This window comes from Macaca mulatta, chromosome 19 (assembly GCF_049350105.2).
Source record: "Macaca mulatta isolate MMU2019108-1 chromosome 19, T2T-MMU8v2.0, whole genome shotgun sequence".
Taxonomy (NCBI): Eukaryota; Metazoa; Chordata; class Mammalia; order Primates; family Cercopithecidae; genus Macaca; species Macaca mulatta.
Window position 1 is genome coordinate 61,101,518 of NC_133424.1, and position 22,923 is coordinate 61,124,440.

The following is a 22,923-nucleotide window of genomic DNA, read 5'->3' on the forward strand; positions in this document are numbered from 1 at the left end:
TGTTTCCCCACCGCGCCTAGAATGAGACCACTGAGAAACAAGAAGAGTTCTGTCCCTTTAATAGCTTTGTTTTAGGAGTAACTCCCCTAGCCTTGTGGGGAGGCTTAGGACGGGCGGGTGCAATACTCGAAGGGGAGTCTCAGCGACCATGGGGGGCACCATCCACTGTAAGACAGAGAACAACGGCAGGCGTCAGTTTAGGATGGAAGGGGCAGGGGGCGTGCAGGGGGCGTGGGCTGGGCCGCGCAGGGCTCTACCATCGGAAGTCTGTGAGCGGGGAACCGGAATGTACCAGGTCGAGAAGCACTGGGCTGAACCACAAGAAGCCAACAGGAGGGGGGAATCGGGATGTCCAGATTCAGCATTAGGCTGAACTACCTGAAGGTCTTCATGGGGGGTGTGGACTGTACCATGTTGCGAAGCCGGGGGGTGTGAGATCCCTGGGCTGAACCACAGGGAGGCAGTTGTAGATTCTCAGTAAGGGGGAAAGGAGCATCAGATTGTGGAACAGCGTAGAGTAGTACGACTTGGAAAGGGAGAGAGGATCCAAATTGTACTATTTTGGAAATTCACAGTAATAGGAAGCACAGAACAGTAGGTAATCGCACCATAGGAAGGCAGGGGTCAAGGGTTATAGACCAAGTTACAAAGCAGTGAAGAGGAAAGACAAATCGTGGGACAGCAATGACCTAGGGCTGGAAGGTGGACTGTGCCACGTTGATATGTAGGGAGAGAGAGAAAAAGAGACAGCTCAGGAGGCTACACCATACAGACGCAGGAAGGGGGATGGGACTGAATCACATGGAGACACCAAGGGGAGACACATATAAGCGGGTTAGCCCACGACATAGAGCGGGTGCAGACTGGACCATACCATGCAGGCGGTAGTTGGGGCCTCGGCAGCGCCTCTCGGGGTGCCGGGGGTCCCTGTTGCCCCTCAGTGCCCTGTGGGCCAAAGGCTGCAGGGGCCGGCCATTACCGCTGAGGCTCTGGAATATCTGGGATGGAGGATTCTGGCTCAGGAGTCTCAGGGAGTGCATCTGCCATAGAAGGAGGGTGGGAAACTGGGAGTGAATAGTGAACGGTCTTGGTGACGTCACGTGGGAAATCCCGCCCCTGGGAGCAGGTGGGCGGGGCCTGTTATCAGCCCCACCCCACCCCCAAAGGTGGTCTGAGCCTCTTACCTCCTTAAATTCAGTCTATGAGGAGAGGGAGGGCAGGTGAACAAGGGGATACCCAGGCCAGTGAGTGGAGTACCCAGGCCTAGGAAGGGCGGTGCGGACAGAGGGTCACCTGGAGGGAGGTGATATTGAGGGCCCGGTCGATGAGGATCCAGGTGACAGTCTCGGAGCAGGGCGGGGTGCTGAGAGAGCCCTGATAGGTGATAAAGCCGAAGGACTCTGGGAACAGGAGCTCCAGGCTCAGGTCTTGAAGAAAGTAGGCGTCATCTGCAGGAATATCAGGCCAGAGTAAGGAGGGCGGCACTCTTGAACACCCCCTCGTGTGTGACCACTGGCCCCAGTACGCCAGGGACTTACTCTTGTAGGAGATGCGGGTGATGGTGTCGCGGTTAAGGAGACGACTGAGGAATGGGTTAGAACTACCAGCCACCTGTGTGGGGGTACAAGGTGAGGACACAGGAGCCCAGAAGTCCAAGCCCTCAACCGTCTGCTCCCCCAGGACCCAGGAGTCTGGGCCTCCCAGCACCCCTCTTCCCTCAGACCCCGGGTTCCAGGCACCCAAGTGCTCCCTCCCTCCGAATCTCGCCTCCGCTCACGTTGACAAAGAGGCTGAGAATGGCCAGGCCATTGGGGCTTCGGGAGGCAGCGCTGAAATTCCCGTAGAGTTCCTGGTTGAAGTGAATGAGCTGCACCTGGGGTTAGCACAGAGCATGGGGTCCCCCAGCAGAAGGGGAGGAGAGGATAACCCCAGCTTTGGGGGCCCGAATCAGGCTGAGGATTAGTGCTTAGGGTGGGAGGTCAGTTCTGTGGAGGAGGATGGGGTGAGGCATTACGAGGGTGAGGTGGGAGGAACTGGGGTGACTCAGGTTCGCCGGTAAACAATCAGTGGTCACTACCTCAGCAGAGAAGCCCTGGTGGTTGATCTGATGTTCGGAGCCGGCTCCGTCGCGAGCTCCAAACAGCAGCCGCAGTTCACTGAGTCGGTGGCTATAAAGGAGGGGACCCCCAGACACATTGACCACAGGTCGGGGTGCAGGCAGGAAGGAGACATGTCTGCCGGTGTTGTACAAGGTTCCCCGGAGCTGTGGGAGAGGCAGGAGCTGTCAGGGGGCAGGGAGAAATCTTTTCTTTCCCGTTTCCCACGCTTACATTTTCTGATTACAACAGTCTTTTTTTTTTTTGAAACGGAGTCTCGTTCTTGTTGCCCAGGCTGGAGTGCAATGGTGCGATCTGGGCTCACTGCAACATCTGCCTCCTGGGTTCAAGCGATTCTCCTGCCTCAGCCTCCCGAGTAGCTGGGATTACAGGCATGCACCACCATGCCCGGGTAATTTTGTATTGTTAGTAGAGACAAGGTTTCTCCATGTTGGTCAGGCTGGTCTCAAACTCCCGACCTCAGGTGATCCACCCGTGTCAGCCTTCCAAAGGGCTGGGATTACAGACACTGAGCCACCGCGCCCGGTCTTTTTTTTTTTTTTTTTTTTTCAAATAGAATCTTGCTCTGTTGCCGAGGCTGGAATATAGTGGCAGGATCTTGGCTCACTGCAACCTCTGACTCCTGGGTTCAAATGATTCTCCTCCCTCAGGCTCCCGAATAACTGGGACTACAGGTGTGTGCCACCACACCCAGCTAATTTTTGTATTTTTAGTAGAGATGGGTTTTCACCGTGTTGGCCAGGCTGGTCTTGAACTCCTGACCTCAGGTGTTCCACCCACCTTGGCCTCCCAAAGTGCTGGTGTTACAGGCGTGAGCCACCGTGCCTGGCCTCCAACAGTCATTTAATCATTCAACGTAATTTGAACACTGACCACTTTTCAGGCTCTGTGCCAGTCTGTAAGTTGGTGCCCAATATTGGTGAATTTCTTTGATCAACAAATATTGACTGAGCTGGTGCTATGTGCTGTGGATACAAGAATAGAGCAATAGGCCAGGCGCAGTGGCTTATGCCTGTAATCCCAGCACTTTGGGAGGCCGAGGCAGGTGGATCACCTGAGGTCGGGAGTTCAAGACCAGCCTGACCAACAGGCTCTACTAAAAAAAATACAAAATTAGCCAGGGTGGTGGTGCACGCCTGTAATCCCAGCTACTTGGGAGGCTGAGGCTGGAGAATCGCTTGAACCTGGGAGGCGGAGGTTGCGGTGAGCCGAGATTGCACCATTGCACTCCAGCCTGGGCAACAAGAGTGAAACTCTGTCTCAAAAAAAAAAAAAAAGACTAGAGCAATAAACAAGTAGACAAAACTCATGGGCCTCATGGAGCTTATGTTCTAATGAAGGCAAGAGAGACAATTGTGAATCACATAAGTAACTGCTTCATTAACTACATCCTGAGGTCATGCTTGGGGGAACTGGGAGCTCTGAGGTGTCATGAGGAGCTCAGCTTAGATGGGGGGGGGGGTGTCAGGAAAAATTTCCCTGTGAAGGTGACATTTTTTTTTTTTATTATTATTTTGAGACAAAGTCTCACTCTGTCACCTAGGCTGGATTGCAGTGGCACCATCACAGCTTACTGCAGCCTCAAACTCCTGGGCTCAAACGATCTTCCTGCCTCAGTCTCCCAAGTAGCTGGGACCACAGTCACATACCACCATGCCCAACTAATTTTCAATTTTCAATTTTTTTTTTTTTTGGTAGAGAGGGTTCTCCCTGTGTTGCCTAGGCTGGTCTTAAATTCCTGGGCTCAAGTCATCATCCTGCCTTAGCCTCCAAAAAATAATGGAATTATAGGCATGAACCACTGCACCTGGCCAAAGGTGACATTTTAATGGGGACCTGAAGGATAAGCAGAGGTGACTTGCAAAAGAACAGAGAGAAGGGCATTCCGAGAAGCGAGAACAGCAGTGCAAAGGCCCTGAGGTGGCCTGTTTGAGTAACAGCAAAGAGATTTCACCGAAGTCCAGTGAACGGAGGAGAGAGAAGTTATGGGGGCTGAATGGTGCAGGACCTTGTGGAAAACAGTAAAGAGTTTTGCATTTTTATTTAGATAAACTGCATATATAGGCTGGATGTGTTGGCTCATGCCTGTAATCCCAGCACTTTGGGGAGGCTGAGGTGGGCAGATCACCTGAGGTCAGGAGTTTGAGAACAACCTGGCCAACATGGCCATCTCTACTAAAAATACAAAAATCAGCTGGGTGTGGTGGTAGCGCCTGTAATCCCAGCTATTTGGGAGGCTGAGGCAGGAGAATCGCTTGAACCCAGGAGGCGGAGGTTGCAGTGAGCCTAGATCATGTCACTGAATTCCAGCCTGGGTGACAGAGTGAGACGCTGTCTCCAAAAAAAAAAAAAAAGGCCGGGCACGGTGGCTCAAGCCTGTAATCCCAGCACTTTGGGAGGCCGAGACAGGCGGATCACGAGGTCAGGAGATCGAGACCATCCTGGCTAACACGGTGAAACTCCATCTCTACTAAAAAATACAAAAACACTAGCCAGGCAAGGTGGCAGGCGCCTGTAGTCCCAGCTACTCAGGAGGCTAAGGCAGGAGAATGGCGTAAACCTGGGAGGCGGAGCTTGCAGTGAGCTGAGATCCGGCCACTGCACTCCAGCCTGGGCGATAGAGAGAGACTCCGTCACAAAAAAAAACAAAACAAAAACAAAAACAAAAAAAAACCCAGAAAACAAGACAACAACAACAACAAAAATAAATAAATAAATAAATAAATAAATAAATAAATAAATAAATAGGCTGGGCACAGTGGCTCACTCCTGTAATCCCAGCACTTTGGGAGGCCAAGGTGGGCAGATCACGAGGTCAAGAGATCAAGACCATCCTGACCAACATGGTAAAACCCCATCTCTACTAAAAATACAAAGATAAGCCAGGTGCAGTAGCTCGCACCTGTAATCCCAGCACTTTGGGAGGCTGAGGCAGGTGGATCACAAGGTCAAGAGATCAAGACCGTCCTGGCCAACATGGTGAAGCCCGGTCTGCACTAAAAATACAAAAGTTAGCCGGGTGTGGTGGCATATGCCTGTAGTCCCAGCTACTTGGGAGGCTGAGGCAGGACAATTGCTCGAACCCGGGAGGCAGAGGTTGCCGTGAGCCAAGATCAGGCCACTGCACTCCAGCCTGGGCAACAGAGCGGGACTCCAACTCAAATAAATAAATAAAAATAAACAAATAAATAAACTGCATATATATAACACATTTGCCAGAGTGCCAAACATACAGTAAGTGCTACGTAAATGTTTGCTATTATTACATATCCTAATAGGAGGATTGTGAGCAGGAGTGATATGATCTCATTTGTGTTTTAAACGTCTCTCTAGCTGTGGGGTGGAGAATGGATTGCAGGGAGTAGAGAGGCAGGCCAATGAGGAGGCTACGCCACCAGTCTGGGTGAGAGATTATGGTGCCTGCATGAGACTGGGGGCAGTAGAGGGCGTGATAGGTGAAAGGACTTAAATAATATTTAGTAGCAAGGCTAGAAAGAACATGGATTGGAAATGGATGTGAGGGAGAGAGGATGGGATGGGAAATGGCTTTAAAGCTTTTGGCTGGGGCAGCTAAATGAAAGGTAATCCCGGTTCTTATAAGAAATTATATTGGCCAGGCACGGTGGATCACGGCTGTAATTCCAGCACCTTGGGAAACCAAGGCAGGAGGATCGCTTGAGCCCAGGAGTTCAAGACCAGCCTGGACAACATAGTGAGACCCCACATCTACAAAAAACTTAGCCAGGCATACTGGCATACATCTGCAGTCCTGACTTCTTTTTTCTTTTCTTTTCGTCTTTTCTTTTCTTTCTTTCTTTTTCTTTCTTTCTCTCTCCTTGTTTTCTTTCTTTCATCTTTCTCTCTTTTCTTTCTTTTTCTCTCTCTCTTTCTTTTCTTTCTTTGTCTCTCTCCTTCCTTCCTTCGTTCCTTTTTCCTTCTTTCTTTTCCCTCTCTCTCTGTCTCTCCCTCTTTCTATTTTTCTGAGACGGAGTCTTGTTCTGTCGCCCAAGCTGGAGTCCAGTGGCGGGATGTCGGATCACTGCAACCTCTGCCTCCCGGGTTGAAGCGATTCTCCTGCCTCAGCCTCTCCAGTAGCTGGGATTACAGGTGCGCGCCACCACACCCGGCTAATTTTTGTATTTTTAGTAGAGACAGGGTTTCACCATGTTGGCCAAGCTAGTTTCGAAACCTCATGATCTGCCCACCTCAGCCTCCTGAAGTGCTGGGGTTACAGGTGTGAGCCACCACACACGGTCATGTCCTAGCTACTTTTGAGGTTGAGGTAGGAAGATCACTTGGGCCCAGGAATTTGAGGTTACAGTGAGCTATCATTGGGCCACTGCATTCCAACCTGGGCCACAGAGTGAGATGCCAATTCCAAAAAAAAAAAAGTATGGTTCCCAGCATGGTATTGGAAAGCAGGTCCCACCATTCATGCTACACTGCCTGGTTTGAATGCCAGTGCTGGCTCTCTGTGTGATCCTAGGCACGTAACTTAACCTCTGTGTGTCAGTTTCTGCATGTATATGATAAGGTTAATAACTGTACCCATTCTGGCTGGACGCGGTGGCTCATGCCTGTAATCCCAGCACTTTGGGAGGCCAAGGCAGATGGATCACCTGAGGTCGGGAGTTCAAGACCAGCCTGACCAACATGGAAAAACCCCATCTCTACTAAAAATACAAAAAATTAGCTGGGCATGGTGGTGCATGCCTGTAATCCCAGCTACTTGGGAGGCTGAGGCAGAAGAATCGCTTGAACCCGGGAGGCAGAGGTTGCGGTGAGCCAAGATCACACCATTGCACTCCAGCCTAGGCAACAAGAGCAAAACTCCATCTCAAAATAATAATAATAATAATAATTGTACCCATTTTGTGGGGTGGTTATGAGATTAGAGGCTCATCAAGCTTTTAAATCTGCCTGGCACAGGAAATGTTCTACTTTTCATTGCTTCTGCAGAGATGGGGAGACCAGGGGGCCACGGTTGGGATGGGAAGAATGAATGATCCATTTAACAGTGTAAGCAGCCTTCTCTCCACCCACTGGGTGTCCCCTCCTCCCCCAAGGCTGCTCTCTTACCTCAGCACCCCATTCCCCAGTCTCTACTCATGCCCATCCCCAGTAGATTCGATAGCTCCTCCCTCCAAGCCCCTTACCTTCTCTCCTCCAGTGCTGAGCCTTAATGGGGGCAGAAAGGGGTCATAAAGAACCCTCTTCAGCTCCACATCCACGGGGCTCTGTCGCTTCCCCACCGCACACAGACTCCATGCTGCATTCACCAGGCCCCAGAAAGGAGGCCCTGGGGGTGGGGTCGGAGTAGGAGGACAAGGAGTCAGAAATAGAGACTGGATCCCGGGGCTGGCATCTGCTGAGTGGGCTGTGGTCTGGACTCCCAGATCCCAGGGGAGGAGGGGCTAGGGACCTGGACTCCTGGGTCTGAGGGAGGACTGGGCTCAGATCCAGAATCCTGGGTCCTAGAAGAATCTTGGAATAGTTTCCAAGTTTAGTGGAGACGGGTTTCGCTAAATTGGAAAGGCTGGTCTTGAACTCTGGACCTCAGGTAATCCACCCACCTCGGCCTCCTAAAGTGCTGGGATTACAGGCGTGAGCCACCGCGCCTAGCCGAGCCAACCCATCAAGCCATCGTAGATGGAACTACAACTCCCAGCAGGCCCCAGGGCTACCAGCCTACCCCTCTGCTGCCTACCTACCCCAGAGCCCCATGGGAGTTGTAGTTCTTTTTTATCTCTCTTGTCCCACAACTGTATTATTATTAATGTGTTGGGGAGAGAAGCTGCAAGAGAGGGCTGGACAAGGTGGGGGACGGGGTCACCCAGCCTCCGGTTCCTAGCGGGAGCCAGGACCTTCCTCTCCCGGCAAACACACACATAATCTCCACCCCCACACTTTCCTTCCACTCACTCCCACTCACTACTTGAAATGCGCATGTATAATGTCCCATGGTGAGCCCCTGGGGTTCAGAGGCTGGCCCGACTCCTGAGGGACAGAGAAGGGGGCTGGGACTCCTGGTCCTGAGGGGAGGAGGGAGCTGGGAACCCAGGTTCCTGAGTCTGAAGAAGGAGGCGCCGCGAGGGCCGGACTCCTGGGTCCCCGCCTTGGCGGCACCTGGCACGAAGTTTCCCTGGAGATTATCCTTGTAGCTCCACCAGTCCTCGGGGTCAGGTGCTGGTCCGATGTGAGCTGGGAAGAGAGCAGCATGAATCCCTCTCCTTGGCACCCCCACCTCCAACCTCCCTCGGGGGCTCCTGCCGGGAACCCCAGGTCTTACCTGCTGCCCCCAGTGCAGCCCAGAGTACCAGCGCTCGAGGGGCGCTCAGACGAGCTGCAGCCCCCATCCCCAGGAGGCCTCCGAGGGACCCCTGCCCAACGCCCTGCCCCCCCACTCAGCTCCTCTGTCCCCTCCTTCTGGGACCCTGTCCCTCCAGGACTTCCAGCTTTCCTCTCCTCCCCACAGGGAGTCCCAGTTCCCCAAATGCCAGAGCAGCCAGGGACTGAGACCCCCCCTCTTCAAACCCACTCCTCTCCGTCTCTCTGTGCCTTTCCTCTTTCCTCTCCTCTTTTCCCGGAACCCTCGAGTCTCTCTCTAGCTCCTGATCTTCCTACCCCTCTCAGCCTTCTGCTGCCCCCAGGGCTACCTCTTGGTTCCTAACCCACACCCCCTCTCCGTTCTCTTTTCATTAAGCTCTCCCAAGCCACCTAACTCCAGGTCTCCATCCAGCATCTCCTCCTCCTCCCTCTCTCCTTTCCAGCTCCTGCCTCTTCTCCCCTCTCTCCTTCTTCACCTCCTCCCGCCCTCTCTCTGTGTCGGCCTCCAGCTTCGTGCTCTCCCCACCTCCTCCTCTCCTGCCTCTTCTCCCAGTTTCAGTCTCTCTTCTCTCCCGTCCCTTCCTCCCTCCTCCCCCTCCCTCTCTTCCCTCCCGTGGTGTTATTTAATTTTGTTGTTGGGTGTGGGGAGCAGGTGATCTCACAGCAGCAAACACTCCTCGTGTTGGCTGGGGGTGGGGGGTGCGAAAGGGGCAGGATTCGGAAGGAGGCAGGGGGCTTGTCCTCGGTTTCCAGCGGCTCTGGGGCCACGCGGGCGGGGGTGGCCGGGACACCTGGGGCCGCGAGCTGGCTGTTCCCATCCTCCGCAGGAAGGGGAAGGGGGGGCGCTTAAGGTGGAGCTGGGAGAGGCTTCGGAAGTCTCCATGCCGGGGTCACCGGCCTTGGCAGATGCGGGGTCCCCATGCTCGCGGGGACCCAGGTTGGAGCCGCCCCAGCGCCCGCTGTCCCCCTTCCCCGCCCCAAGGCTCCACTGGGTCCTCTGCCTGGGGCTGCCTTAACGGGGCCAGGGGATCCCCCTGGGAGCCTAGAGTGCAGTGAGCGCTGCTCGCCGGGAGGGGGAGGCAGAGACCTGGTGAGGGAGAGAGAGGAAGGGAGGAGGAGCCGGGAGGGCTGAGGCGGAGAGCTGGAGGTGAGGACCCACATCTGCGGAGGCTGGGGACGGGAGGGGAGCCTGAGATGGATACGGAGAGGAAGGGCGGAGGGACAGAGGGTTAAAGAGGCAAGAACAAACCGCCAGGCAGGAGGGAGGAGGAGGGAAAGGAGGAGGAGGTGAAGGAGGAGGAGGAGGTGGAGGACGAGGGGGAGTGGGAGGGGGAGGGGGGAGGGGAAGGGGAAGGAATGAATGAGAGAGATACAGAGACAAAGCGAGACAGACATGGAGACATAGAGACACACACTTAGAGACAGACAGACTCAGAAACTCAGAGACCAGGCAGCAGGTGGGGTGGGGACAGACAGAAAGAGAAAGAACGATTAAAAGACAGAGAGAGACACCAAATTTTTGTATTTGGGAGGAAGAGATGGAGTCATGCTCTGTTGCTCAGGCTGGTCTCAAATTCCTGTCCTCAAGGGATCCTCCTACCTCGGCCCTCCCAAAGCATTGAGATTATAGGCACGAACAACCACACCCAGCCTCAGAGCCACCACATATTATTGTTGTTGTTATTATTTATTATTTTTCACCCCGTCTAATGATAATGAAACTGCTCAATGTCTTCTTTTCTTTTTTGAGACAGGTCTTGCAATGTCACCCGGGCTGGAGAGCAGTAGTGCGATCACGGCTTGATCCAGCCTCGACCTCCTGGGCTTAAACACTCCTTCCACCTCAGACTCCCAAGTAGCTGGGACTACAGGCACGTACCACCATGCCAGACTAATTTTTTAAAATTATTTTTTGTAGAGATGTAGTCTTGCTATGATGCCCAGGCTGGTCTGGAACCCCTGGGTTCAAGGGATCCTCCTGCCTTGGCCTCACAAAGTGCTGGGATTACAGGTATGAGCCACCTTGCCCAGCCTGATACCAAACATTAATGAGACAGACATAGAAAGAGACACACATACATCAGTACAGGTGGAGAGAGACACAAAGAGAGGGGGAGACATAGAAACAGACCGGGCGCGGTGGCTCACACCTGTAATCCCAGCACTCTGGGAGGCCAAGGTGGGCTGATCACTTGGGGCTAGGAGTTTGAGACCAGCCTGGCCAACACTGCCAAACGCCATCTCTACTAAATACATAAAAAATTAGCCGGGCGCGGTGGCTCACGCCTGTAATCCCAGCACTTTGGGTGGTCGAGGTGGGTGGATCACTTGAGGCTAAGAGTTTGAGACCAGCCTGGCCAACTCTGCCAAATGCTCTCTCTACTAAATACATAAAAAATTAGCCGGGCGCGGTGGCTCACGCCTGTAATCCCGGCACTTTGGGTGGTCGAGGTGGGTGGATCACCTGAGGTGGGGAGTTCGAGACCAGCCTGACCAACATGGTGCAACCCAGTTTCTAATAATAAATACAAAAATTAGCTGGGCATGGTGGCAGGCGCCTGTAATCCCAGCTACTCAGGAGGCTGAGACAGGAGAATGGCTTGAAGCAGGCAGGGAGGCTGCAGTGAGCTGAGATCCTGACAGTGCACTCCAGCCTGGGTGACAAGAGTGAGACTCCATTTCAAAAAAAAAAGTAAAAGAAAAAAGAAAGAAACACACAGAGCTAGAGACACAGACCTGGGAACAGGCACACACACACCTATAAATAGAGACACTCGTGCAGAGAAAGAGACATCAACAGAGAGGAACAGATGGACAGAGACAGAGAGACCCAGATAGAGGGAGAGAGGACCAGAAACAGAGCAACTGACATGATGGGAGAGACTAGAAAGGAATCAGAAAGACAGAGGCATTCAGAGAGAGCGAATTGGGATGGACATTCAAAGACGGATGGAATGTCAAAGACTAGAGATGGAGGCCAGGCACGGTGGCTCAAGCCTGTAATCCCAGCACTTTGGGAGGCCAAGACGGGCGGATCACCAGGTCAGGAGATTGAGACCATCCTGGCCAACACGGTGAAACTCCGTCTCTACTAAAAAAAACACAAAAAAACTAGCCGGGCAAGGTGGTGGGCGCCTGTAGTCCCAGCTACTCGGGAGGCTGAGGCAGGAGAATGGCATGAACCTGGGAGGTGGAGCTTGCAGTGAGCTGAGATCCGGCCACTGCACTCCAGCCTGGGCGACAGAGCAAGACTCCGTCTCAAAAAAAAAAAAAAAACCAAAGACCTAGAGATGGAGAGAGACAGACACCCAGAGAGAGTCAGGGATGGAGAGAGACACAAAGAAAGAACACAAGAAGGAAAGGTACATACTGATAATTTGTTGCTGGCCGGGCTTGGTGGCTCACGCCTGTAATCCCAGCACTTTGGGAGGCTGAGGAGGGAGGATCACTTGCGATCAGGAGTTTGAGACCAGCCTGGGCAACACAGTAAGACCTTGTCTCTATTTTTTATGAAAAAGAAAAAAATAGTTGGGGAATGGCAGCTCACGCCTGTAATTCCAGCACTTTAGGAGGCCGAGGAAGGCAGGTCACTTGAGGTCAGGAGTTCTAGACCAGCCTGGCCAACATGGTAAAACCCCGTCTTATCAAAACTACAAAAATTAGGCCGGGCACAGTGGCTCACGCCTGTAATCCCAGCACTTTGGGAGGCTGAGGTGGGCGGATCACAAGGTCGGGAATTTGAGACTGGCCTCACCAACATGGTGAAACGCGTCTCTACTAAAAATACAAAAATTAGCTGGGCGTGGTGGCGCGCGCCTGTAATCCTGGCTACTCAGGAGGCTGAGGCAGGAGAATCTCTTGAACCCGGGAGGCAGATGTTGCAGTGAGCCGAGACTGTGCCACCGCACTCCAGCCTGAGTGACAGAGCGAGACTCTGTCTCAAAAAAAAAAACCAAAATTAGCCGGGTGTGGTGGCGCGTGCCTGTAGTCCCAGCTGCTCAGGAGGATGAGGCATGAGAATCACTTGAACTGAGGAAGTGGAGGTTGCAGTGAGCTGAGATCGCAACACTGCCCTCCAGCCTGGGCGAAAGTGTGAGACTGTCTCAAAAACAACAAAACAAAACAAAACAAAAATCTGTTGCTAAGTGAAAAATTACCCTAAAACTCAGTGGCTCAAATCGACATTTATTGTATTCACAGTTCCTGAGGGCCAGATATTTGGGAATGGCTTCATTGGGCAGCTCTGGGTCCCTCAGTGAAGCTGTTGGACAGGGCTGCAGTCATCTGGAGTCTTTTATGACCTAGTCTCCCAAAGTCACACACCTTTTATTGCACGCATCAGAAATGAGTCACTAGATCTAGCCTACACTGAAAAGGAAAGACGTTAGGATCCTCTGCTCTTGGGCCGGGTGTGGTGGCTCACGCCTGTAATCCCAGCACTTTGGGAGGCCGAGGCAGGCAGATCACTTGAGGTCAGGAGTTCAAGAGCAGCCTAGCCAACATGGTGAAACCTCGTCTCTATTAAAAATACAAAAATTAGCCAGGTGTGGAGGCGTGCGCCTGTAATCCCAGCTACTCAGGAAGCTGAGGCAGGAGAATCGCTTGAACCTGGGAGGGAGAGGTTGCAGTGAGCTGAGATCGAGCCACTGCACTCCAGCCTGGGCGACAGAACGAGACCCTGTCTCAAAAAAAAAAAAAAAAAAAAAAAAAAAAAAAAATTCCTCTGCTCTTGAAAGGAAAAGTATCAGAGCATTTGGGGACTAATTTTCTTTTTTTTTTTTTTTTTGAGACGGAGTCTCGCTCTGCCGCCCAGGCTGGAGTGCAGTGGCCGGATCTCAGCTCACTGCAAGCTCCGCCTCCCGGGTTCACGCCATTCTCCTGCCTCAGCCTCCCGAGTAGCTGGGACTACAGGCGCCCGCCACCGCGCCCGGCTAGTTTTTTGTATTTTTTAGTAGAGACGGGGTTTCACCGTGTTAGCCAGGATGGTCTCGATCTCCTGACCTCGTGATCCGCCCATCTCGGCCTCCCAAAGTGCTGGGATTACAGGCTTGAGCCACCGCGCCCGGCCGGGGACTAATTTTCAAACCACCACAGGTGGGGAGAGGAAGAGAGACACAGAGTTGTGGAGAGAAATAGACCCTTAAAGTCTTGGGAGGGGCCGGGCGCAGCGGCTTATATCTGTAATTCCAGTGCTTTGGGAAGCTGAGGCAGGAGGATCACTTGAGCCCAGGAGTTTGAGACCAGCCTGGACAACACAATGAGACCCCATCTCTGCAAAAAATAAATAAATAAATGAATAAATAAATAAATAAATAATTTTTTTTTTTTTTGAGACAGAGTCTCGCACCATTACCCAGACTGGAGTGCAGTGGTGCGATCTCAGCTCACTGCAACCTCTGCCTCCTGGGTTCAAGCGATTCTCCTGCCTCAGCCTCCCGAGTAGCTAGGATTACAGGAGCCCGCCACCAAGCCTGGCTAATTTTTTGTATTTTTAGTAGAGACAGGGTTTCACTATGTTGGCCAGTCTGGTCTCAAACTCCTGACCTCATGGTCCTTCCACCTTGGTCTCCCAAAATGCTGGGATTACAGGTGTGAGCCACTGTGCCCAGCCTCTGCAAAAAATTTTAAAAACCTAGTCAGGCATGGCAATGCACACTTGTAGTCCCAGCTACTTGGGAGGCTGAGGTGAAAGGATGACTTGAGCTCAGGAGTTCGAGGCTGCAGTGAGCCAAGATCACAGCATTGTACTCTAGCCTGGGCAACAGAGCAAGACACTATCTCCAAAAAAAAAAAAAAAAAAGTTAAGGATCTTGAGATGCAATCATCCTGCATTATCTGGGTAGACCCTAAATCCGATGACAAGTATCCTTATAAGATAAAAAAAAAAAAAAGCCATAGTGAGATTGGGAGAAGGCCATGTGAAGACGGAGGCAGAGGCTGGAATGAGGCAGCTACAAGCCAAGGAATGCCAGGAGCCACCAGGAGCTGGAAGAGGCATGCAACATTCGCCCCTGGAGTCTGTGAAGGGAGTATGGCTTTGCCAACACCTTCATTTTGAACGTCTGACCTCTAGAGCTGTGAGACAATGAATTTCTGTTGTAATAAGCCACCATGTTTGTGGTAATTTTTAGTGACAGCCAACCTGTCACTAAAATAAGACCTGGAATCTGGCTGGGCATGGCGGCTCACACCTGCAATCCCAGCACTTTGGGAGGCCGAGGCAGGCGGACTGCTTGGGCTCAGGAGTTTGAGACCAAGCCTGGGCAACACGGCGAAACTCCATCTCTATTTTTATTTAGTAATATTTAAAAAGAAAGAAAGAGAGATATGGAACCCGACAGAGGCAGAGGCAATGAAGGAACTAGAGCTATACACAAAGTGAAAGGCTGATTGATACTGCAGGAAGAGCAGAGTCTACCTAAAATGTAGGGCTTTCCTCCTCCAGGAAGCCCTCCTTGACCCCCCCGGCTGGGTCAGTGCTTGCTGTGAATATTTACAATGCCCTGTGCTACCTCCATGACAGCATACATCTCATTAGAAAGGGACCGTGTCCCATGTGTTCCACCAGAGGGTCCAAGCCTGGCTGGTCTCTGAGTCCCCAGCCTCACTGCACACAGAGCCTGGTGTACAGGTGTCCTCAGGAGAGAACTCAGGCATTGCTGAATGAAACCATGCTCATGATGTCTTTCCCTGGAGAGTCTGCCAGTTCCCATGTGCCTGGGTGACACTTGGATTTTCTGCAGTGCCCATGGAGGGCCTTGCCTCCTCCAGGACGTCTTCCCTAAACTCCAAGGCACGTCCAGGTGCTTCTTCTAGGCTCCCACAGTGCCCTGCGCTGCCTCCATTGTTGAATATCATACCAAATCTTATTGTACCCAGGTCTCTCTCCTACCCCACCCTCCCACACTAGGCAAGTCCTTAGTCTGACTCAGGTCAGGGTGTCAGAATTTTCCAGGGAGACCAGAGGAGAATATGTTGAATGAATTAATAAGTGAGTGAATGAAATAAAAACATAGGGACTGTGGCCCCCCGGGCACGATGGCTCGTGCTTGTAATCCCAGCACTGCAACCTCCACCTCCTGAGTTCAAGCGATTCTCCTGCCTCAGCCTCCCGAGCAGCTGGGATTACAGACATGCGCCACCACGCCCGGCTGATTTTGTATTTTTAGTAGAGACAGGACTTCTCCATGTTGGTCAGGCTGGTCTTGAACTCCCAACCTCAGGTGATCTGCCAGCCTCGGCCTCCCAAGGTGCTAGGATTACAGGTGTTAGCCACCGCGCCAGGCCAACACACTAGTAATTTTTAATTTTTTTGTAGCAATAGAGGTCTTACTATGCTGGCTGGACTGGTCTTGAACTCCTGGCCTCAAGCAATCCTCCCACCTTGGTCTCCCAAAGTGCTGGGATTACAGGTGAGAGCCACCATGCCCGGCCCCTGAGTGGCTGTGTTATATTCAGAGTGGACCCTGCCTCTCCCACGGCTCCCCTGTACCTCTGGACAGAGTCCCCCTCCTCAGCCTTTCTTGTCATGACCAGATTCTTCTAATGTCCTTGAAGATTCACCCCTGAGAGAAGTTTTCCTACCTGCAGGCTGGGTTTGGGGTACTCTCTGGGCTCTCCCAGTGAGCTGAGCCACCTCAGTGATGACGACGATTGCCCGTGTCACTCTGTTTTAACACGGTTTGTCTCTCACAAAAAGCTGTTCACAAAAATTCTGTTCCTCCCCTGCTCACAGACCTCCCATGGCTCCCCAGTGCCCTGGGGGAAAAAAAGCCCAGGTCCTCAGCCTGGCCTGAGAGACTCCATATACCCTGACCACCCCCAGGCCCCAGCCTCATCTCTTCTCTCACCACACAGACCTCCTGCCCTGGGATCTTTGCCAAACTGTTTCCTCTAACCAGGCTCCCTTTCTCCCTTCTCTGCTGGGCAAATTCCTACTCAGACTTCTATATTCTTCAGGAGTCCCCTCCTCCAAGAAGCCATCCGGCAATGCCATGAGGTGGGTGGGGGCCTCCTTGGAGCTCTGGAAGCCACCTGTGCTGCCTCCATTATAGCACAAAAACAGACTGGGCTCGGTGCCCAGGACGGGAGGGAATGACCAGGCCGGAGGTGGGTCCCAGATGTGGATTTCACGCCTATTCGTCTCGGGCGCTGGGAACAAAGTTTGGGTCATGAGGAACATATGGGGCCTGCTCTGCACCATGCTTTCATCTCCCATCTCCCCAGCCCCTGAGTGGGAGGCGGCAGCACCAGGCTTCTACAGGCCTGGGTAGTTCCCACAGCCCCTCTTGGCCTCCTCACCCCTCTCTCCCTGCCTTCAACTCCCACTGCCCCTGGGAGCCTAGAAAAATCCTCCCTAATCTCGCCTTCTGGGTTCCAGTCTCCAGGAGGAGGTGTGGACTCTGGGTGTTTAAATTTCACATATATATATGTGTGTATATATATATATATTTTTTTTTTTAGACAGAGTCTTGCTCTGTTGCCAGGCTGGAGTGCAGTGGCGCAATCTTGGCTCACTGCAACCTCCACCTCCTGGGTTCAAGTGATTCTCCTGCCTCAGCCTCTAGAGTAGCTGGAACTACAGCTGTGCACCACCATGCTTAGCTAATTTTTCTTTTTTTCCTTTTTTCTTTTTGTTGAGAAGAAGTCTCGCTCTGTCGCCCAGGCTGGAGTGCAGTGGTGTGATCTCGGCTCACTGCAACCCACCTCCCAGGTTCAAGCAATTTTCCTGTCTCAGCCTCCTGAGGAGCTGGGACTATAAGCACACGCCACGACACCCAGCTACTTTTTGTATTTTTAATAGAGATGGGGTTTCACCATGTTGGTGAGGCTGGTCTCAAACTCCTGACCTCAGGTGATCTGCCCACCTTGCCCCCACCAAAGTGCTGGGGTTACAGGCATGAACCACCGTGCCCAGCCTAATTTTTCTGTTTTTAGTAGAGATGGGGTTTCACCATGTTGGCCAGGATGGTCTTGAACTCCTGACCTCAAGTGATCCACCAGCCTTAGCCTCCCAAAGTGCAGGGATTACAGGCATGAAAGACCGCACCCGGTCTAAATAATATTAATAACAAACTCAAGGCCCTGAGCAGTGACTCACGCCTAGTGATGGCATTACCCAGCACTTTGGGAGGCTGAGGTGGGAGGATTGCTTGAGCCCGGGAGTTCAAAGCCAGCCTGGGCAACAGCAAAACCCTGCCTCTATTTTAAAAAAAGCGAAAACAAAACGAACCTAGCCTGGTGGCATGCGCCTGTAGTCCTAGCTACTTGGGAGGCTGAGGGAGGAAGATCCCTTGAGCCTGGGAGGTCAAGGCTGCATTGAGCTGTGACTCTGTTATTGCACTCCTGCCTGGAAGACCGAGTAAGACCCTGTCTCAAAATAAATAAACGAATAATAAACTCATATAGCTCTCGGTCTGCGCTAGGCACTGTTCTAAACCCATTGTATGTATTAACTAATTTAATCCTCACAACATACCCTGGAGATTATTTTCTATTATGATTATCATGTCATATTATAGATGAGGAAACTGAGGGACATGGCTCAGCAGTGCTGGGATTTGTGTGGTTTTTGTTTGTTTGTTTGTTTTGAGACGGAGTCTTGCTCCGTTGCCCAAGCTGGAGTGCAGTGGCATGATCTCGGCTCACTGCAACCTCCAGCTCCTCGATTCAAGCGATTCTCCTGCCTCAGCCTCCCGACTAGCTGGGATTACAGATGTGTAACCACCGGGCCTGGCTAATTTTGGGGGATTTTTTCGTTTTTGTTTTGTTTTGCTTTTTTCTGTTTTTTTGTTTGTTTGTTTCTGTCTGACGGAGGTTGCAGTGAGCCAAGATCATGCCACTATACTCCAGCCTAGGTGACAGAGCAAGAATGTCTCAAAACAAAACAAAGAAAAGGGACTTTGAGATGGGGAGATTTTTTTTTTTTTTTTTTTTTTGAGACAGAGTCTCGCTCTGTGCCCCAGGCTGGAGTGCAGTGGCGCAATTTCGGCTCACTGAAAGCTCCGCCTCCCAGGTTCATGCCATTCTCCTGCCTCAGCCTCCTGAGTAGCTGGGACTACAGGCGCCTGCCACCGCGCCCGGCTAATTTTTTGTATTTTTAGTAGAGACGGGGTTTCACCGTGTTAGCCAGGATGGTCTCGATCTCCTGACCTTGTGATCAGCCAGCCTCGGCCTCCCAAAGTGCTGGGATTACAGGCGTGAGCTACCGCGCCCAGCCGAGATGGGGAGATATTATTCTGGATTATCTGGGTGGCCCCATCTCCAAGATGGGGCTTAGTTCATCATCCAAGAACTAACAGGGCCTGACTCTGCCTAGCTTCTGAGATCAGACAAGATCGGTGCATTCAGGTGGTATGGTGGTAGACTGGGCGGCCTTCGTCTAATTACAGGAGTCCTTAAAAGCAGAATACCTTTCCCAGCCATGGTCAGAAAGAGATGGGAGGATAGAAGAGGCAGGAAAAATTTGAAGTGTGAAAGGGACTCAACTTGTCGTGGTTGGCTGTGAAGATGGAAAAAGAGGTCATGAATCAGGGAATGTGGGTGGCCTCTAGAAACTGGGAATAGAAAGGAAACAGATTCTCTCTTAGAGGCTCCAGATGGAATGCAGCGTCGTTAGCACCTTGATTTCAGCCCAGTGAAACCCATGTGGGGCTTTTGATCTGTAGAAATGTAAGATGATAAATTTGTGTTGTTTCAGCTGCTGAGTTTATGGTAATTTGTTATGGCAGTAACAGGAAAGGAATTCGACAGTTCTTCTCTGTAACTGGGCACGGGAGGGAATTCTACGTCCCCACCTTTATACAATTGAGTGGGACCACATGAGTAATCCCAATGAATGAGCTGTGATTGGAAGGGCTGGGCCAAAGCTGTTTTGCTTGCATGAGACCATTCAATGCTTTTCCTCTTGCATTGCCTCAGTGATCAAGGATGCCCTGGGTTACGGCTGGTGCTACAAGATGGTGTACATCTCTCAGCCTGGGTCCTTGACTGTGTGGAAAACCAGCCTTTGCCAACTTGCATGGAACATGTATGTGAGCAAGAAAGAAACTTTGTGTTTTCTTTTACTTTTTACTTTTTTTTTTTTTTTGAGACAGGGTCTTGCTCCAGGCTGGAGTATCGTGGCCCAATCATAGTTCACTGTAGGCTGGACCTCCTGGACTCAAACAATCCTCCTGCCTCAGCCTCCCAAGTATGAGGACTACAGGCAGGCACACACCACGATGCCTGGCTAATTTTTGTATTTTTTGTAGAGATGGGGTATCACCACGGTGCCCACACCGGTCTAGACCTGGGCTCAAGTGATCGCCAGCCTCGGCCTCCTAAAGTGCTGAGATTATAGGCGTGAGCCACCACGCCCAGCCAGAACTAAATAAACTCTGTGGAGCCAACAGAGCTAGCCTGACCTGCCTAATGGAAGGTCTCGATGAAGTAGGGAAACTGGCTTGCCATTACATGAAAAGGTGTGTTCCAGGATGAGAGAACAGCAAGTGCAAAGGCCCTGGGGCAGAGTGTGCTTTTTTTTTTTTTTTTTTTTAAGACTGAGTCTTGCTCTGTTGCCCAGACTGGAGTGCAGTGGCATGATCTTGGCTCACTGCAAGCCCCACCTCCCGGGTTCACACCATTCTCCTGCCTCAGCCTCTGGAGTAGCTGGGACTACACACGTCCGCCACCATGCCCGGCTAATTTTTTGTATTTTTAGTAGAGACGGGGTTTCACCGTGTTAGCCAGGATGGTCTCAATCTCCTGACCTCATGATCCACCTGCCTCGGCCTCCCAAGTGCTGGGATTACAGGCATGAGCCACCGCGCCTGGCAAGTGTGCTTGGTTTTTAAAGGAACAGGAAGAAGACCAGTGTGGCTGCAGTGGTGTGAATGAGGAAGACTTATAAGAGGTGAGATCGGTCATGTGGTGGAAGTAGATTATGCAAGGCTTTGTAGAGAAGGGCAGGGACTTTGGGTTTTATTTTGAGAGTAATGGGAAACCATTCAAGAGTTTATTTTTTTTTATTTTTTATTTTTTTTCTGCATTAAAAAACGCAGAAGAAAAAAAAAGTTTATTTTTAGCAATGGGGTCTCATTCTGTTGCCCAGGCTGGAGTGCAGTACTACGATCTTAGCTCACTGCAGTCTCCGACTCCTGGACTCAAGCAATCCTCTGCCTCAGCCTCCCAAGTAGCTGGGACTACAGGTGTGCACCACCATGCCCAACTATCTTTTTTTTTTTTTTTTTTGTAGAGATGGGGTTTTGCTATGTTGCCAAGTTTCCTGTTCTTGAACTCCTGGTTTCAAGTGATTCCCATCTCAGCCTCCCAAAGGGCTGGGATTACAGGCATGAACCACCATGTCTGTCCTGACATGTTTTAAAGTGATCATCCTAGCTTCCATGTGAAGAAGACTTTCGGGGGGTAGTGGTGAGCTCAGTGTGGGCACTATTGTAATAATCCGGACAAGCAGTGATGGTGGCTTGGATGAAGGTGGTAGCAATAGAGGTGGTAAAAATAGTTGAATTATGGGAGATATTTTGTAGATGTGGACAGGATTTGCTCATGGATTGGATGTGAAGGTGGAGTGTGGGGGCAGTGAATGCCTAACTGAATTGGCTTCAAAAGAGGATGAAAATAACAAAGATAAGGAATTTAGTTTTTCTGGAACAGAGGACCATTCTTAGAAAATCCCTTGGCCAGGCACGGTGGCTCACGCCTATAATCCCAGCAATTTCGGAGGCTGAGGCGGGTGGATCACCTGAGGTCAGGAGTTCGAGACCAGCCTGGCCAACATGGGAAAACCCCATCTCTACTAAAAATACAAAAATTAGCCAAGTATGGTGGCGCGTGCTGTGATCCCAGCTACTCAAGAGACTGTGAGTCAGGAGAATCGCTTGAACCCAGGAGGCAGAGGTTGCAGTGAGCCAAGATCGCTCCACTGCACTCCAGCCTAGGTGACACAGTGAGACTCCATCTCAGAAAAAAAAAAAAAAAAAAAAAAGAAGAAAGAAAGAAAGAAAGAAAGAAAGAAAGAAAGAAAGAAAGAAAGAAAGAAAGAAAAGAAAAGAAAATCCCTTAAGACTTGTCGCGGTTGCTCACGCCTGTAATTCCAACACTTTGGGAGGCTGAGGCAGGAGGATTGCTTGAGCTCAGGGGGTTGAGACCAGCCTGGGTATCATAGCGAGACCCCATCTCTACAAAAAAAAGAACAGAAAATCTCTTAAAAGACTCCTGCTTCAGAGATGCCCCCACCCTGAGTTCATCTGGAGGCTAAGGGAGGTTCCCCCAGATTATGTAACATTTTATTGGTGGCATGGGTGTCAAATAGTCTCCCTGGAGGCAATTTCTTGCCTTTTTCCATCTAACCAAGAGCAAACCCAGAACGTTTGCTGGAAGGTACCTTTCTTCCTGCCTAGTATCCTGTGACATCATGGCATATCCTGACCCCCCATTGGCTGAGAGCCCCACCTTTCTCTCAGGGAAGGAAATTATTAGGCAACACAAATCTGACTAGCACCCAGTTACATCATAGGAGTGTGCTTTTTGTATTGGCCACTATTTTCCAGGTCCAAATGGACCTTAGGCCAGCATGGTGACTCATGCCTATAAACCCAGTACTTTGGCAGGCCAATGTGGAAGGATCACTCGAGCCCAGGAGTTCGAAACCAGCCTGGGCAACATAGCAAGACCTCGTCTCTACCAACAACAACAAAATTAGCCAGGCATGGTGGCCTGTGCCTGTGGTCCTGGCTACTTGGGAGGCTGAAGTGGGAGGATTGCTTGAGCCTAGTAGGTCAAGGCTGCAGTGAACTACCATAGAGCCACCGCACTCCAGCCTAGGCAACAGAGTGAGACCCAGTCCCAAAAAACTAAATAATTAAAATAAAATAAAATAAAAATTTTTGACTGGGCACGGTGGCTTATGCCTGTAATCCCAGCACTTTGGGAGGCCTAGGTGGGCAGATCACCTGAGGTCAGGAGTTCAAGACCAGCCTGGGCAATGTGGTGAAACCCCATCTCTACTAAAAATACAAAATTAGCCAGGTGTGGTGGCGTGCACCTGTAGTCCCAGCTATTTGGGTGGCTGAGGCAGGAGAATTGCTTGAACTAGGGAGGTGGAGGTTGCAGTGAGCTGAGATCATGCCATTGCACTCCAGCCTGGGTAACAAGGGCAAAACTCCATCTCAAAAAAATAAATAAGTAAATATAACTATAAATAAAATACATTTTTTAAAAAAGAGAAACAAACAAATGGACCTTAAATCACATCTCTTCCTCTAAGACTCCCTGAGTACCCGCTCAATGACTCTCCTGAAAAGATCACCCAAATTTGAGATTATGTTGTTTGCTGTGGGTGCAGGGGCAGAGGTCAGGGTGGCAAGGAAGGTCCCAGGCCGTGGCAACCTTCCATTCCGTGGTACTTACCGCTTCCTGCCTTTTGAGCCACTCCCCTCTGGCCTGCAGGTAGCCAATTGTTGGGTGGGAATACAATTCC

The 22,923-nt window shown here is 51.3% G+C and overlaps 1 protein-coding gene and 1 long non-coding RNA gene across 8 annotated transcripts; both read right to left on the reverse strand.

Moving 5' to 3' along the window:
* Positions 1-42: 42 nt before the first annotated feature.
* CA11 (carbonic anhydrase 11) lies at positions 43-9,218 on the reverse strand. 7 transcript variants are annotated; one of them, XR_003724996.2, is made up of 10 exons: positions 8,407-9,218; positions 8,244-8,318; positions 7,274-7,416; positions 2,078-2,263; positions 1,778-1,873; positions 1,539-1,611; positions 1,294-1,448; positions 875-1,040; positions 293-526; positions 43-165 (listed from the first exon to the last, which is right to left on the reverse strand). XR_003724996.2 is itself a non-coding variant. In XM_028839249.2 (9 exons), exons 1-9 carry the CDS (start codon positions 8,471-8,473, stop codon positions 140-142), a joined length of 963 nt encoding a protein of 320 aa, XP_028695082.1. In that variant the 5' UTR covers positions 8,474-9,218; the 3' UTR covers positions 43-139. The 7 variants fall into 7 exon arrangements, 4 of the variants coding, with proteins under 4 accessions (XP_028695082.1, XP_014979959.1, XP_028695084.1 ...); XR_003724998.2 differs by having other exon boundaries at positions 8,050-8,318; XR_013410002.1 differs by lacking the exon at positions 293-526 and having other exon boundaries at positions 875-1,064; positions 1,258-1,448.
* LOC144337236 (uncharacterized) lies at positions 3,994-7,163 on the reverse strand. Its single transcript, XR_013410037.1, has 3 exons — positions 7,038-7,163; positions 5,312-6,165; positions 3,994-4,169 (listed from the first exon to the last, which is right to left on the reverse strand). It is a non-coding gene; the product is annotated as an uncharacterized LOC144337236 (long non-coding RNA).
* Positions 9,219-22,923: the final 13,705 nt, after the last annotated feature.

Bases quoted from the DNA above. Each gene is read 5' to 3' on its own strand.
- CA11 (XM_077980738.1), bottom strand. From the start codon at position 8,473: ATGGGGGCTGCAGCTCGTCTGAGCGCCCCTCGAGCGCTGGTACTCTGG. The intron at 8,319-8,406 runs GTAAGACCTGGG...CTCTCTTCCCAG, and splicing joins GGCTGCACTGGGGGCAGCAG to CTCACATCGGACCAGCACCT. The intron at 2,264-7,273 runs GTAAGGGGCTTG...CCTCTCCCACAG, and splicing joins TCAGCACTGGAGGAGAGAAG to CTCCGGGGAACCTTGTACAA.